The sequence below is a fragment of the Hylaeus anthracinus genome, unplaced genomic scaffold (assembly GCF_026225885.1).
Source record: "Hylaeus anthracinus isolate JK02 unplaced genomic scaffold, UHH_iyHylAnth1.0_haploid 3, whole genome shotgun sequence".
In the NCBI taxonomy this organism is placed as follows: domain Eukaryota; kingdom Metazoa; phylum Arthropoda; class Insecta; order Hymenoptera; family Colletidae; genus Hylaeus; species Hylaeus anthracinus.
In genome coordinates, this window is record NW_026535284.1 from 10199327 (window position 1) to 10215547 (window position 16221).

General features: G+C 42.3%; 2 protein-coding genes across 5 annotated transcripts; both read right to left on the minus strand.

Annotated features, from left to right (window-relative positions):
- Positions 1–98: 98 nt before the first annotated feature.
- Positions 99–4762, minus strand: LOC128893549 (uncharacterized; the record flags this gene model as incomplete). Its single annotated transcript, XM_054154572.1, has 4 exons — positions 99–2451; positions 2551–2807; positions 3453–3736; positions 4161–4762. Coding segments are annotated over 4 exons (2283 nt in total), but the record flags the coding sequence as incomplete, so codon positions are not given.
- Positions 4623–16220, minus strand: LOC128893551 (uncharacterized). 4 transcript variants are annotated; one of them, XM_054154574.1, is made up of 10 exons: positions 10804–11071; positions 9330–9491; positions 7049–7321; positions 6495–6758; positions 6201–6370; positions 6045–6116; positions 5535–5821; positions 5227–5388; positions 5049–5159; positions 4623–4950 (listed from the first exon to the last, which is right to left on the minus strand). In XM_054154574.1, the coding sequence occupies exons 2-10, from the start codon at positions 9366–9368 to the stop codon at positions 4766–4768; spliced, it is 1563 nt and encodes a 520-aa protein (XP_054010549.1). In that variant the 5' UTR covers positions 9369–9491; positions 10804–11071; the 3' UTR covers positions 4623–4765. The 4 variants fall into 4 exon arrangements, with proteins under 4 accessions (XP_054010549.1, XP_054010553.1, XP_054010551.1 ...); XM_054154578.1 differs by lacking the exons at positions 9330–9491; positions 10804–11071 and adding an exon at positions 16081–16220; XM_054154576.1 differs by lacking the exon at positions 9330–9491.
- Position 16221: the final 1 nt, after the last annotated feature.

Consider the following 16221-nt stretch of genomic DNA (forward strand, 5'->3'; position numbering starts at 1 on the left):
GAAAGAATTCTATGAATTTTATGTTCTAAGATAATATTGGGTCTCGCTATGACAACGTTGCCGATAAATCACCCTCTATATTATTTTTATCAAATTAAAAGAAATGTAAGGAAGCGTCTATGATTTCTTTGTTCAGTTCTGCCCAAGCAATCGTTTTATTAAAGAATATTATGCAACGTTCACAGAATCCTCGAGATAAGTAGATAAGAAATTGTTATGCTCTAATGATTAGTTCATGCTAATATGTAGTTCGGGCACACAGAGTAATATAACTGCATTTTACACCTCGGTTCTGCCAATTGGATTACTCGGCTTATCAGTGGAGGTTATTTGTAATAGGAGGCTTTCTTAGACGCGACGTCATTAAACGTTTGAAGATTCTGTTCAAACTAATTAAGCACTGTTGTGTGTTCTCAAGATGATCGAACTCGCATTTTTTTCAAAGAATATTTTATTAGTTACACTGTATTACATCGTTTGTACAGCATTAGGTGTAGCATTGTTCATGCGATTAACGTTGAATTGCAATCGTACATGGCGTGACGAAGTGTACCCATCAACATGGTGCGTCAACAATTCAAAAGGTATCAAAACATCACCGATACAACACACCCAATATTCATCGAACCTCATGAAAGACATTATACGTATTCGCCGCGATAGTCGTTTACAATCCAGCAACGTCGCTATGAATCATACAAGAGCCACTGACATATAAACTTCCAAGTCACTGGCAAAAGTCTTACATCGAACGTGGAAAAATGGAGCGTTTTGTTACATGCAACAATAATTATAATTCCTCTACGACGACAGGACTAATGGACAGTGTCCGATAAAATAAACCACGGGACCCTGATTTACCAAACACACCTGCAATTTGCTTCCAAATCATGGTTACTTTTATTCGACGGAAACATAAAACTCCACTGAATTGTGTACAGCAACGCTCGGATATTGATAGAATCCATTGCTCGGATTAACGATCAGGAGTCACTACGATTTACTTCAACTCGACAGTCGTGAGAAGAAAACTAGATAGAATTTCACCCAATTCCAAGATACTGCACGCAGTAATACCTCGGATATTGATAGAATACCTTGCTCGGATACCTTCTTCGACTCAACAGCTGTGAGAACAAAAGTTGGATATCTTCTTCGTACACAAGATTCTCTACTCATGCTTCGGATATTGCTAATCGACCACTCCGAACGTTACGTGAGGCACTGCTGTATCTTCTCCGCTCGACTTAGTCCCCAAAAAGGAAGGCAACAATTCGTGCAAATGTCCTACTGAGTCTCAGGAACACTTGTTTACGTCAGATATACTTTGTATCTCGTGCTGTCCCTCTTCTGGCGTTCGGCGAGTTGCTTCAATCGGGCAGCCGCGTAACGATCATCGTTCCATTCTACAGGTGGCACCGGGGCGGAAGGTCTTTCTTCGGTTTGACTGAAAGCTCTTCGCGGGGGGAGCTCCACCTTTTTGCTGGTGCTCTTGCAGTCCACGCTAGCACGTTTCGCTACGGAGAGGCTGACACCCGCGTGAGTGGTGTCACTGGCGCGAGAATCCCTCTTCAATGGGTTCACTTCATCGTAGCTTTCTCTAGACTTGTTGCTGGCGTTGGACTCCCTCTTCAGAGGGCTTGCTCCATCGAAGCTTTCTCTAGACTTGTTGCTGGCGTTGGACTCCCTCTTCAGAGGGCTTGCTCCATCGAAGCTTCCTTTGGACTTGTTGCTGGCGTTGGACTCCCTCTTTAGGGGACTTACTTCGGCGTAGCTTCCTCTGGACTTGTTACTAGCGTTGGATTCCCTTTTCAGTGGACTTACTTCAGCGTAGCTTGCTCTAGACTTATTACTAGCGTTGGATTCCCTTTTCAGAGGGTTCGCTTCGTCGAAGCTTCCTTTGGACTTGTTGCTAGCGTTCGATTCCCTTTTCAGTGGACTTACTTCAGCGTAGCTTGCTCTAGACTTATTACTAGCGTTGGATTCCCTTTTCAGAGGGTTCGCTTCGTCGAAACTTCCTTTGGACTTGTTGCTAGCGTTGGATTCCCTCTTCAGTGGACTTATTTCAGCGTAGCTTCCTCTAGATTTGTTGCTAACATCGGAATCCTTCCTCCCTGGACTCACCTCAGCAAGGCTTCCTCTGGGCTTGCAGGTAGCGTCAGAGGACTTATTTCTCTCAATTTGACGATGATCAACAGCGGTGCGCGATGCTTGCGCTGATTTCGTCGATGCTCTTCGAGTCTTCTGGTCGTAGTCATCCGAGTAAGTCCTCCTCTCCTTTATTTTTGGCTTTGTCGAACCCAGGTCCTCGCTATATCTAAGCCTCTCGTTGAACTTCCTCAGCCGTTCCTCGTAGTCGCAGGTCGATAGTTCAGCAGCACCTGGGAGCACTTCTTTCTTTGGTGCTCGCTTGAGCTCCTGGTGGACCGACTGCACCTTGGTGTCCTTCAGCTATAGTTTCGAGAACGGAATCAGTAAAATTTATTTTATAGGAAGAAATTGGATTAAATTGAATTAGAATCGAATATCTTTGCATTTATTAACTTTTACCTTGATGACGCTCACTCTGTCGTTGAACTCCAAATCCTGGCTGTTCCTGCGAACCGGCTGATTGGTCTTGTCCTCTTCGCTGCTGCTCTTACTGATCCACATGTTCTCTCGTCGAGCATTCGTCGCCCTCTTCGGCCACTCGTTCTCCGTTTTGAAGTCGTACAGGTCCCGCATACGCTCCGTAAGTCTGCTAGACTGGTCATTGGAGTCAGGGGACTTCTTTGTCGACAGTGGATCTCCATTTGCTTCGGAGTCATCTGCAATTATCCGTTCGCGTATTTACCAAGACCTTCCATTCCTTCTAGAGAGTATACGAGGCTTACGTTATTTTTAGCGAAGTGTATTAAAGTTCAAAGACGCGATTATATATACCGATTACTTGCTTTTAATTTCTAGGCTAAGAAGTAGGCTTGCAGGTTTTCGATATCTTTTGAATTTACTCCAACGCATTAAAAACAATAGGGATTCAAGTTGTAAGATTCGGCTCGTAATTGTTCAATTGGAGGATTAATTTATGGGCATGCAAGTATTTAAAGGATATTTTTTCTTTGAAGGATAAAATAAAATGTATGCAGTAGTGGGTTAAAAATTATATAAGCATACATAAAATTGATTGTTTTGATATAGTCAGAGTATAGTATAATAGTCTTGTGTTACTGTAACTCTCAGTGATAATTATCGAAAAATAATGCAAATTATATCCTCCACCCTCCGGTTCCAAAGACATAGTACACTTAACAAATATCGTTTGTCTTCGGTAGCTCCAGTGTTAAATCGATAAAAATTTGTCCAAAGTTTCGTTAGAATCGACGCCTTCCAATTTCTCCTTCGTCAAACAATCATCGTATACGTCGTTATCGATCATTCTTTTTTATTCTGGTAAACAAAGACCATCAGCTCACCTTGCTTTCGAGCAGTGTCTTTATCATTCTTCGCCGACGAGAACTTTCGCATCGGTTCCCACTTGGGCGACTCGCTCCTGAAAGACTTGCGAGGGGAATCCCCGGTCGGGGGACTTCCCTCTTCGGCGGAGGACGACTTTCTTTCCGGGTTGAGTCGCGGAATCGGCGACGGCGAGGGATTCCTGACAAACGTCATCCACCTGGCGGCGGCGTATCTCGTGATATCCTTGGCGAACGGAGGCGCGTCGTAGCGGAACCTTGAGGTGTTAATTCGCGGTAGCCACCTAAAGGTATTTGGTATTCAGAAACCCAGTGTGTGCGTCAGACGCTCGATAGATTTGCTTAACACCAGAAACGTTCAATGCTTTGTGTATGTATATATATATATATATTTTTTTTTTATGTTTTTCATTCGATTATATTTACCGTAAACGAGAGCCCTGCGTCGTACAATACAATTTTCTGCGCGACATCGAATTACGTATATGTACATATACATATAAACATAATTTTGCACAGCGACGTGGGAACGTGTCACTATCATCGATATACAGTTTAGTGCATACGTTTCGGTACCATTAGCCACGAGTTACGATTGGTAATTCGGTTATACATGTATACATATATATATGGATATATTTAGAGAGAGATATCTTTATCGTTCACGGCATTGGTTTGTTTTTGACTAAGAAAATGTGCTCTGTCAACCTCGTCGCGATCATTCGTGGGTCGCTGCACTCCGTATTCCTTCGTTCCTCGACGAGTTTTGCGGTTTTAACATGGCCGACGTCCGCGCTTTGACTCCTGCCCGCTGCAGTTCTGTGAGTAGCCGATGTGAGCGTATTGTTTCTCTTTTCGATACTCTTGGTCTCTTCTTCTTTCATGGGAGACAGTTTCTTCAGCGTGGCGGTGCTTATCTTGTTAGGATCGAGTCCCGAGTCGTCGACGTCGATGGTCACCGAGCGTCGCTTCTCTTCGACGTCGATGGTCACCGAGCGTCGTTTCTCTTCGACGTCGATGGTCACCGAGCGTCGTTTCTCCTCGACGTCGATCGACACCGAGCGTCGTTTCTCTTCATCTCGCGACTGGGGGGACTTCTTCGTCGCTGGCTGGATCCGCGAGATGGTTTTCGGTAAAGGTATCCACCTGGAAGGATCCAGCTTGCTCGTGTCCGGGATCTCCGTGTGCCTTCTCTCCTCCACTCGCCTCTCCGTGTACTTCTTCAGACAGTCCACGTCCGCGCTGCGACTCCTCTGACTGCGAGGAGACCTAGATGGTCTTCGTTGACCGGTGCCCACTGGGCCAGCCCTCTCCTAAGCAAGATGTAGTTTCGCATAATCCGATATATGCAAAATACCGTGTTCCGCAGACGCGACGTGCAGGCTAGAGCCACAGGCTCGAGGATTTATTCTAGCCGTGTGCAATTCGGATATCTGGCTGCTGCACGCCGCTGCAGGGTCTCCGCTCGATGCTAGGGATCCGTTCCAAAATTCGTTACCTGCGAGAGAAACAATCGATATTAACGATCGACTTTCTAAGCAATTTAAAATTGACTTCCTGGACTTCGTAAAATGAAAATCTGGAAAATTCGACAACCTGGGTGTGCGTTTCCATCCCACGCGTACGTCACCACGAGAAGCTTGTTTGCGTCTGTAGCTCTGAAGAGTTTGCTGTGAGGCTCCCTAAGAGCGAAGTGAATCTTTATATCTGAAAGGAGATGATAATTTACAGCGATTGTTCTAACGAAAACGATGAATAAAGGTTGCTAGCGAACCTCCTAAGTAGTCGCCATTCCCTGCGTCTCCGCACTTCTGTTGGCCAAAATACGCGAACATTATGTCAGAGACGTACTTCAGCTTCTTGTTCATCTTCCTGATGGCGATCTCGAACGTCTTCAGGAAACATAATTCTTGGTCTTGAATTACCTTCCACACCCCTAGAAATCAGATTTTAATCGTAACGTTGTTCGTAAACACTATATACAACGAAATATTGAACTGAATTTAACGTAAAGTACCTGTTTGAAATAATTGGATCCTGAGAATTTAATTTCATAACCAGACAGAAAAAGTGCTTACTAACCGAGACCAAATCCTACGACGTGTATGAAGGCAGTGGTATTTTGTTTTTCAGCTCGAGTGTTCGCTTCGAGAAGAATGATTTCCACGGTTAGCAGCGTTCTCTTCATGTAGTTTTCGATGTCGAAGACAGTTTGATTCGATAGGGAAAGGTATCTCTTGTTTTCCTTCGATTTGATGCGTTTCATGATTTCATCGTAGAGTGGCAGATAGAGTTCACCGTAAAATCTTGCCCATATAACGCGTAGTCCGTGTATCGTTTCTAAACCTCCACTTGTTGTTGGTCCATACCTATCACGTCAACAAAATGCATCAACTTTAGACCCAAGTACTTTGGCTCGTCAAGTTCAGATTTGTCGTATAAAATTTACTTGGAGGACTCTAAGATCTAGATAAATTGTCACAGGTTCATCTGCCACTGAGCACTTCGCACCTTACAAATCGATAGATTGCGTTAAAAAAGAATGACTATATAGGCACGTGTACAGTCTGGGTTGAAAGTGGCACGACTCACCCATTATCTGCGTTATTTTGCAAAGGTGTGACGAGGATGTCCTGGTATTCCATGACGCGTGGTCGAGCGAACCTGCGAATAGTATAGCGAAAGGTGAAACGGATGCTGCGGCAGTTGTAATAATTTCTGCTTCATAGTTAAATAAATAGAAGAAACCTTGTTCCCACGACACCCATAATGACTCCTCTCGGCTGAATGGAGTCTGGATCGGTAGTCACCACGCCTCTGTTCTGTCGGGAGCCGTCGTTTATGAATTCAGTGTGGGAGGACATCGCCATCATCGCTGACAGCTTGATCTCGTCGTAGGACAAACATTTTGTTAGGACCTGTCGCGGAGAAAAACTATTTACGTCATTTGAAATCCTCTGGTTCAGATTTTGTTAAGGACTGATTACGTAGATTATGGCAGAAGCCAAGTTGCAAATCCGTTGTGAGAAATAAAATACCGACCAGAGGCTCCTTCTCGCGATCGGTGCCAACGCTCTCCCATCCATCGACGCCGCTCTTGCCATCGATCAGCTTCCATCGATCGTCAGGCCCGTAGAAGTACACCGCTCGTTTTTCCAGCAATCGATGAATGAACTGTATCAGTCCCATGTCCATGTACATGGCCCTCTCGACGGCACTGCCGTACAGTCGTTTATGCTTCAACCAACCAGCCAGCAATGGCAGCATCGCCTCGTGTATCAAAGGGTAAACCGAGTTCGCGTTCATCTGCAATTTAAATTTCGAAATCGAGATAATCGATCGAACGGAAATGCAGCCGGGCGTTCTATTGAACTATTAGAAGTGGATCAACATTCTGCAAGTGCGCGAATTCGATTAAATGTTCTGCTTTACTCTTGAAACCAATGAGCTCGTAGAGATCACGAAATCTTTTTCTATCTATTATTATTCTGAATGGTTCGATAGTTTCGTTTTCTTCGATACAATTCTTTCGATACTTGAAAGACTACACTGGTCTACACTGAAGTATCATTCTAAGGGAATTTAAAGAACCGAACCTCGAGGATGTCCGTGGAAACCCCTCTGTCTCTGAGGGCGGAGCACCTCGGTGTGTTAATTGGAAAGCGTATGGGGAAGGCTTCGCTTCGCTTGATGATTTGTGCCAGGGTCGTTGGCGACGGTGCCGCGACGTCCAGGCATTTCCTGAGGAGTTCCTTCGTGTCTTCGTCGAATGGCACGCCGTTTGGCGCACCCAATGTATTCTCCCACGATATTTCAGGTGGCTCCTTCAGCAGAGCCTGCTGGCGAACCTCCTCCATTCTCCTATGATTCTGCAAAATCACACCCAATTACCATATGACAAACTCGACGTGTAAATTCTTTGATTCCCCCAGTACGTTCCATCAAAAACAACGAATAGTTTCGATTTAAGAGAGCGAGGACGGTTTTGCGCTCAAGGTGTTTCAGTTGTGTATTCCAGGTCCATCTTCAGGCTGGGAGAGTTGCACGAATCGTCGACAGAATTTTCAATAAAAAATGTTCTCTTTAAATTAAAATTTAAAATTAAAATTAAAAGTGCAATTGAATTTTTGCTAGGAAGACTTTTCTATCGACTTTTGTTTTCAATTTATGCATAGGTACATCATTATGCATTATTCTTTTACGTAGCTTTTCACTCGCGTAGCGACCACGGTTGTCGGTAGTAGTGGATGTGGTTTATTTCCAGCCTCACGGCCTTGAAAAGGGCTGGGAGGGTTGGATGTACACTTTACCTAATAAGATTTTCCCAGACATATCACACATTTTCCTCCTTGGATGTCGGATATGGTGGGTCGAGTCCTCGTATTTTATTTAGTGAAAAATAGAGTTATAACATCCATTCGCAGTTAATGGTAGTTACTTTTTCTAGTATTTTGCTTTTTCATATATACATTCTTAATTACTAATAATTTCCAAAGATGCCTCAAATAGTTCTCAAAGAGCATCAAATTCCCCACGGAAAACTCAAAGAAATATTTCCTCCATCTTCTCCCTCCAAAAAAAAGAAACGAAAAAAAAATTGTCTCCTTCAATGAAATCAGATTAATAAACCTACATCCCTTATAAACGATCGAATGAATACATTCTTTCGCTCGGAGAAGTACGTTTGAAGTATGACGACGCATCGATCCACGTTACTTTCTTTCACGGTCCGAAATAACTTTTCTCCCGAGCCGTCAAGACACGTGCAGGTGCGCGACGACTCCAAGAAAATTTGCAGAATCAAAGTCGCGTTCTATTAATACACGAGCGCTGATTAGAGCAAGGACGCGATTCTCTTTGATAGTTGAGCATGAAATCCGTTAAGTAGCGGAAAATGTATCCGTTCACCCTCGAGTGTTACATTGAACACGCTCTCCCAGCCCCTGTCGCGAAGTTAACTTCATTTTTCCGTTTACCGATTCTGCCACCTGAGCGACAGGGGTGAGCAAGAATTAAGGCTAGCCCGCGGTCGTGGAAAAAAAAACCGGTTGCAGCGTCGATTTTTTTTTTCTGGTAAACAAGCGTCTCTCTTGCTTTCTTTTTCAGACTTCGAAACCTCGCGACGAATTCGGCGTTCTTCTTGCCAATGTGTGCAACAACACTGAGAAAATGAAATTCTGAAAATTAAATATCTTGAATTAAACAGATTCACTTGTACTCGTGTACCCATTTAAAGAATCAATTAATTATTTTTGAAAGAAAATCCTCCTATGCTCAGTAAGTCCTCCGTGTGAAGATTGATTCAGACTTCCAACTAGTTCGCATATCGTATATTGATATCGTTGCATTTGATACGATGCTGTCAAACGTTGGAAATGTACTCGAAATGCATATCACCATCGAGTTGCTGAATGGAGCACCACTCCTGAATGGAATTTCGAATAACAAAATTTACATAGCTGTGTGTACAGGTTTGATATTCCCTCGCAAAGCGTGACTCGTATTTTAACCTACCATTGGCGCGTACCAAGATTGCATTTATACCAGAAACGGAAAACTCTTCGAATCGTTCGATTTATTCGTAACAATTATCTTCGAGAATGTCTGTAAAAATTCTTTAGACTCTACTTAAATCTACGTTCTACATTCGGAAATCTACATTATCCAATTTAACAGATTAAAATATTGATGAAATAACGCACCGATTGCTTATCTTTCACTCGGATAAGAATTTTGTCCAACTGGTTGAGCTGTTCAATGAATCATACAGGAGGAAACGCGCGCGATAGCGTAATCCCGACGCATTCATTTACGTCTCGCGATAGTGATGCAGTATCGATAGGTTTCCGCGATATCGAATCCACGCGAGAAATTTACCTTCTTACGTCCAGTGCACGAGACCTTCGAATGGTCCATGTCTTATTAGGCGCTATTCCAATCGTGATCAAAACGGCAATTGCAATGTCCCGTAGATTCCTATCAGGAACGATTTACACGTCACTTTATTCTTGTAGCGATACTCTGTTATCGTTTCATCGCCTGAAACAGTTCAAACAACACCTCCATCTCGAGATAAGCCACTCAGAATGGAAGCTATACAGTGTAAACATTTATTTTTCCAAATTTGAATTAGAAATTATAGTTTCTCTTTTTGGTTAAACTTTTGCTTCGTAAAGAGCAATTCTTCACTTTGAAGAGATTACAAATAAATGTTTCTGTATTTTTAATTTTCTTGCGCTACTCTTTTGGACTCTAAGACGTCTCACTTAGGTGTAGCAACCCTCATTAGAAGAGGAAAGTACAAACCAAACAAATGGTCGATGTAATTGCTTCCCTGTTCTACTGATTGTCACCAGAAATTTTAGCAAAAGCATTGTTAATAAGCATTGCGAGTGATCTTAGAAAGCAAGGTACGCTACATATGTATGTGATTTTTCTAATCGTTAGAAGGGTGAGCCTAGAGATCTAATGGTAACATTCTATGCTATATTTTGTCTCGATATTTTCTAAACGTAGATATGAATTGGAACATGTTAGTCGTTATATTCAAGTATTTTACGATGAAGTGTGTTGTTTGAGTGCGAAAGGGCTTCATCGTTTTTCTATTTTCATTCGACCAATAATATGTGCAGAATTTTTAATCGTATTAATACAACGATTCAAAGCTTGACTGAGTTTTGCTTCGTTAGTTGTCGTTCAGTTAAGCTGACGAAACGTAAACAGTGGTAGGGATGACCGCTGATTGCGAATAACACGAATCCGAGCAAACACATTTTATCAATAACTAAAGCATCCCTGTATATGTTCGAATTTACATCTCCATACGTGTGCGTGTTAGTAAGTTTTTTTTTCCGATGGGAGAATAATAAACGTGCGCTGTTTATTATTTTTATCAAGGAACTTGATTAGATTACAATAAAAAAGTACAACAAAAACTTCGCGATCCTATTCGCAGAAAGCTTTCTGAAACTAAAAGATGCGTAACTGCATCTTTTGTTTCTCTGAGGAAAACCCGGGTTATGTGGGTCTCTTCTCGGGTGGCAATAGTTCAGCTCACCCACCCACTAAAAACACTAGCCCACCTAAGCTACGAGGGAGATGCCTAGATCTCACGAGAATTCAACAGGAGTGCATAACTACCCCTTCAAAAATTCACGATTTGAGTCGCGATACGCCCCAACAGATCCCATAAAGCCACCTCCTGTCAGAGGAGGACCAAGTTAGTTCGCAATCCACTGGTTTAAGAGATCCAGAACTCCTGGAGGATCAAGCCAGCCGAGATGCAAGTGCGCTACCGTGTAAAACGTTTGGTCGAATGAACGTTTGCGGCAGGAAATCGAGTAAAACTTACCCGACGGATGCAACAGGCGAACAGAGACATTTCACCAACCGACGCAACGAAAGTACCACGCCGGTTGCGTGCGTGCGAAAATCGCGCGTTACGACGCCCGTGGACGGAATAGTGCGACGCGACGTGTTCGTATCCGCAATACCATTCGCGTGGCGCTTCCCCCCCCCCAAAAAAAAATTCGTCCAATCAACACGGTCCAATTTTCGCGACCTTTCACGGATGGAATCAAGTCGCGTGTCCGCACGAGACGAGTCGTAGAACGAAACTTCAGCGAGCTAAGCGAGGAATCACATGTGAATCCCGTGTGATGGTGTACGCGTGCGCGAATCCCCCGTTGGTCCGTGGTTAACGTTAGCGTTGGATACACGAGTCGTTTGGTGACTCATTAAAATCTGGACTTTCCTCGTGCGAAAGTACTGTTTGACGTCACGTGACTTCGGTGCCTCTCGCGTATTGCAGCGGGAATGCCACGTGTTGGGTTTTTGGATTGTCGGGATTTAGTGTTGACGTGGGAGCAGCGTCTCGGATTTCCTGCGAATTTGATAGTCATCGTAGTCGTCACTTTCTTTTTCGAAAATTAAACAGACTATAGCATTTATGATATTAGATAATATTCTCTTGAAAATGTTGACAATTTTAACACGTATACAAAGTATTTTTTAACCATGAACGTTGGCTTTTTACATCACCAAGGTCGTCATAAACAGTGCATGGTCATACTTTGAAGCCACTAATACACCATCCTGTGTACTTCATCGAAGAAGCTTGTTTAAAAAGTGTATTGAGCAGGGGCTTTTGATAGGCATAGATTATTACTATGGTGGGGAAATGGGGTCTTTCGGTACACGCTTGTTTTGCATGTGACATATACCTATCGCTTGGTAGAATTTTTGTCGTCGTTCACGAGACACGTCAGGCGCCACAAGAATAATAAATAAGGGAGGTGCTATTTTTATACAAGTTCATGCACCAAGGGAAAATTTATAAAAAGGTAGCAAGGTAACGTCAAATTATCAGATACGCGTGCAACGAATCAATACACCATGATTCATTGTCAGTCAATTTCAGGAAACAATATCAATGCAATCGGCATTTACGTTTAAGTAAATGGTGACTGATTGTTAGTTTGCTGAATAGTTTGCTTTCGTTTAGAATTTACCCTAACTTATACTCCTTCGTCAAAGAAGATCGCCAAGAATACAACGAACTATATTCTTGACACGATATCGTAATTTCATTTGTGTCCCATCCTAAGCACCAATTTAATTCATTAAAAGACTCAAAAGACGTTGGCGGGATAATTAAAATTTTAAAAGCGTCGCGCCCAGACTCGAGTGCCATCTACCATCCGCGCTCGCAAACATCTTCATACCGACGGTTCATTTTCACCGTGGCTCCTCAACCGTTCGCCTCTTCCCATTAAAATTTCCCAAACATCACAGTACCACGAACAAACGCTCGCCTAACTAATAACACCTGCAAGGATCCGTTATCGGATAAATACATGCAACGTGCGGTCATCCTGTAAATTTTTCGGGCCAAGCTCGTCATCAGAACCGGTTTTACACTCTCCGAGGTATCGGTAAATGCATATCGTGCTTTTTCACCGTTCCTAGGTTCCCTGATCGTGCATTTCGATACCGAGCCTCGGTTAACGAATCCGACAAATTTCTTAAATTATCTAGAAATCTCTGAGTCCAAAATTGACTTGAAATTCAAGTTTTCGCGGATGGATACTTACTCGATTGTTTTACTTTTCTTCGGTCGAATACGACGACCTCGTCCGCGTGACAGGGCAATTCGCATGGTATGGCAGATATTTTTCGAGGTCGACGCGGTTATCGGGCGAGGGATTGAACGGTATGTGATTCACTTCGAACCAATACGCCTGGAAGCCGTTGAAATGCCGGAAAGAGAGAGGGAGAGAGAATAACGTCGATAAAACTGAGGTGAACGTTGCACGGTGAACGTACGGTACGTAAGGTACGTCGTATCCCCGTTTCGGAGCCAAGTAGTCATCCCCCCGCCCCCCTCGCCGCCCCCCTCCACCGCCCCGCTCTGATGACGATTCAGGGACGGCTCGAGGCACGGCAACGGCAGTCTCTCAATGATTCCTTAAGCGAGTACGCTGGGCGCCTACTAATTATTTACCGTCGTCCATAACGGGACTGTTAAAAAATTTATATCCCTCGTACACTCCATTCAGTCGGGAAGCTATGAAACGTTATAATGACGTTTCGTCGACGGACGTTCTGATGTAGCATGAAAGTAATATGTAAAGCTTCATTCATGCTGTTTGTAGGTTGCTTCGGAGGAAGTTAGTCGATTTTTTTTTTCGAGTTGTACCGAGCTCTACTTCGGTGAAGGGGACTCTGAAGTTGCTCGACACGACTATCATAGAGGCTCTCAGAGGGAGTCTAGATTTATGAAATTGGCAGAGTTAGTATTATATGGAAAATGTTGTTTACTTCGTGGGATTCAAATACTGTTTTAAGGAACGATTAAACCCGATGTAGGTCATGAAATATTAAATCGGGTTTCGTAGAGGAAATGATTCATCGTGGCAGACGAGTAGGGTTCAGTCCTTAATTGGTTAATTGACCTTTTGTTACAAAGACCCGCTGTAATTATAATTACAAATACGTATAATTTCGATAATATATTTCTACAAGATCTTATATATTATATCTAGTTTAATCGAAACAAATATCGAGTCGATAGATTTAAATCATATTTTCTGTTGTTACTCGAATAGATTCATTTCATAAAGAAAGCAAACTCTTGAAATCTCAGATCCGAATCGATTAAGTCGTGTATTGTACCGATTGCCGACGACCGTTGGATATTCTTGAACGCCACCCTGCACTTCACCTTGATATTTGATAGTTTCTTCTTATGTTTCACCTTGAATCGCGAGACGACGTTTCGGTATAGCGCGTCCCTACCTATCTCCGATTCGTGAAGTAAAAGCAAAACCCACAGTTTGACGTTAACACACCTATGCAAGATCGAACTCTAGGCGTGGCTACTGGTCAACATTCTTTGCAACGTTCTCGAGCGCTCCTTTTGACATTTCCCATTGCCATGGCAATTCTGTATTCGATAAAAATATTCCTGGGTAGCTAAAGTTCTACGCATCAGAGGCAAACCACGTTCAAATTTTCTCCCTCTTCCTCTTCTTCTTCTTATTATTATTAAAGAGGAAGAAATAATTACACAATTCCAATATCTTTCAAATTTTGGATGCGTTATGTCACCTAATTAAAATTATATTTTCTTTGAATAGTTGAAATATTATTTCAGAGATCCTCCACGTGGGGCCCCCCGGAAGAAACTCAGAAGGGGGTCACGAGCCAAAGAAGGATGAGAAACACTGCTTCAGATGATCACGACATCAGAAACAACAGCCCCGTTGTTTTCTTAAGGGGGTATCCTGAATTAAAAGGTCTAAAAAAAGCTGTTTTTCGTGAATTTTTTTAGGATGGAAAAAATAATTAATTCCATCGAACTTTTTATCCTTATTTCGTACATATTTGAGTAGTCTGTACAAATTTTTTCAAGAAGAAATATTGAAATTGAGTCGACCGCGAAGAACATTTGTAGAGCACCTCACAATTAAAACCTCCTATCGGCGGGAAAGATGCAGGTCGTAATTTTGGTTTGACACAAAAAAACCAAACGAAATATTCATTTTCATGCATTTTTCTTCTATGTGAACTAAGAAAATTCATATAAAAGAAATTTTAAACAACTTTCTTATCAAGTTAAAGTGATTTTTTTCATCCAAAGAACTCGTTCTTTTTTTCAAACATGTAGTAAGTTCACATTTCATCATTTTTGCGGGTTTTTCTTAGTTCACATAGAAGAAAAATGTATGAAAATGAAATTTTCTTTTGGTTTTTTTTTTGTGTCAAACCAAAATTACGACCTGCATCATTATCACCGATAAAAGGTTTCAATTGTGAGGTGCCCTACGAATGTACGTCACAGTCGACTCGATTTGAATATTTCTTGTTGTAAAAATTTGTACAGGTTACTCAAATATGTATGAAAATGGAATAAAAAGATCGATGGAATTAATTTTATTTTTTTCGATTCTAAAAAAATTCACGAAAAACCGTTTTTATTTAAACCTCCTAATTCAGGATACCCCCTTAATAATTCGCTGACTTAATTGACCAAACACTTTCTTAATCCCACACCGTATTTTCATGTATCTAACCAAGTTATCTTAAACGACTGAGATTTTGTCCATGCTCACGATTCATCCGTTATCTGATAAACACGTTGACATTAACATTTGTCGGAGTCTTAGCGCGTGAATTTTTCGTCGGGTTCTCCGGGTGCGTTACGCGGAATAAAATCGCATGATCGTCCAGGGTTTAACCACCGATCAAGAAAACAAAATGCACGCGAGCCTGATTACAGGGAGAAGGAATCTGTACGCGCACCTGCGTGTACGTAAGATAATAACGAATGATGGTGATTTGCATATTTACCTGGGTGGAATTTACGGCAACCACATGCCGATGCATTTGCATTCGCCTGTCACCTTTTTTATCTTACGTGCACACTTGTTTTCGGCGGTGTTATTAAGTTGGCGCGCAAGAATTGTCGTTCCTCCGTTTTAATTTTCAGGTGTGACGAGTTCAACGACACAGTTATCGTATGAATTATTAGTTGATTTTATGCTGTTTTCTACTGTTATTGAATTCTTGGCTTGCACTATTCTCGCCAACAGGTGCATTGTTATTGATTGTACATAACACCCAATGCTCGCGATTAAACTATCCAATTTTCAGGAGGCACGTTTACATTTTCCCATGAAATTCTAAACTGCATCACGAATATCGTAACTTCGTTACTCAGCGAGGGGCAATCTACACAGGCAGCCATGATTTCCAAGCTGAAGCCGAGAGACACCAAACGAAAAAGTGCACAAACGATTAGTAATTCAACGAACGTACGTGTAGGCGGGACTTTTACAAAAGTTTCCGATTATACTCTTTAACGCGTTGATCGCCATGTCACCCATATATGGGCGACAGTGCTTTTCGCTGAAAAACGAAAACAATTAATTCTGAATGTCAAGTGTCATAGAAAATGAATTTAAATGAGATACTTGAATTTCGATGAAGTTATAAAACTAAATACCAAAATAAATGTTTCATTACGCAGTTTCCAAAAGTCTGTAAAGAAAATTAAATCGCTGTAGAAATTTTCAAGAGTATCAGTCTGGCAGTGAACGTGTTAACCCAACTATCTCGAAACAATTACCTTAAGTGTTGATCGTGGAGTCCAACCGAAGGCGTTTGCGAAACCCCGTGGATCGGAGGGAGCGGCGATCGATGAAGCGCCATCCGCTAGATACGTCCCTGAGGTTGTCTCACGGGCGAGGGCCTTTCAACTCGATCCGAG

Bases quoted from the DNA above. Each gene is read 5' to 3' on its own strand.
- LOC128893551 (XM_054154574.1), bottom strand. From the start codon at position 9,368: ATGGACCATTCGAAGGTCTCGTGCACTGGACGTAAGAAG. The intron at 6,117-6,200 runs GTTTCTTCTATT...TACTATTCGCAG, and splicing joins ATGGGTGTCGTGGGAACAAG to GTTCGCTCGACCACGCGTCA. The intron at 5,389-5,534 runs GTTAGTAAGCAC...TCTGATTTCTAG, and splicing joins CGTCGTAGGATTTGGTCTCG to GGGTGTGGAAGGTAATTCAA.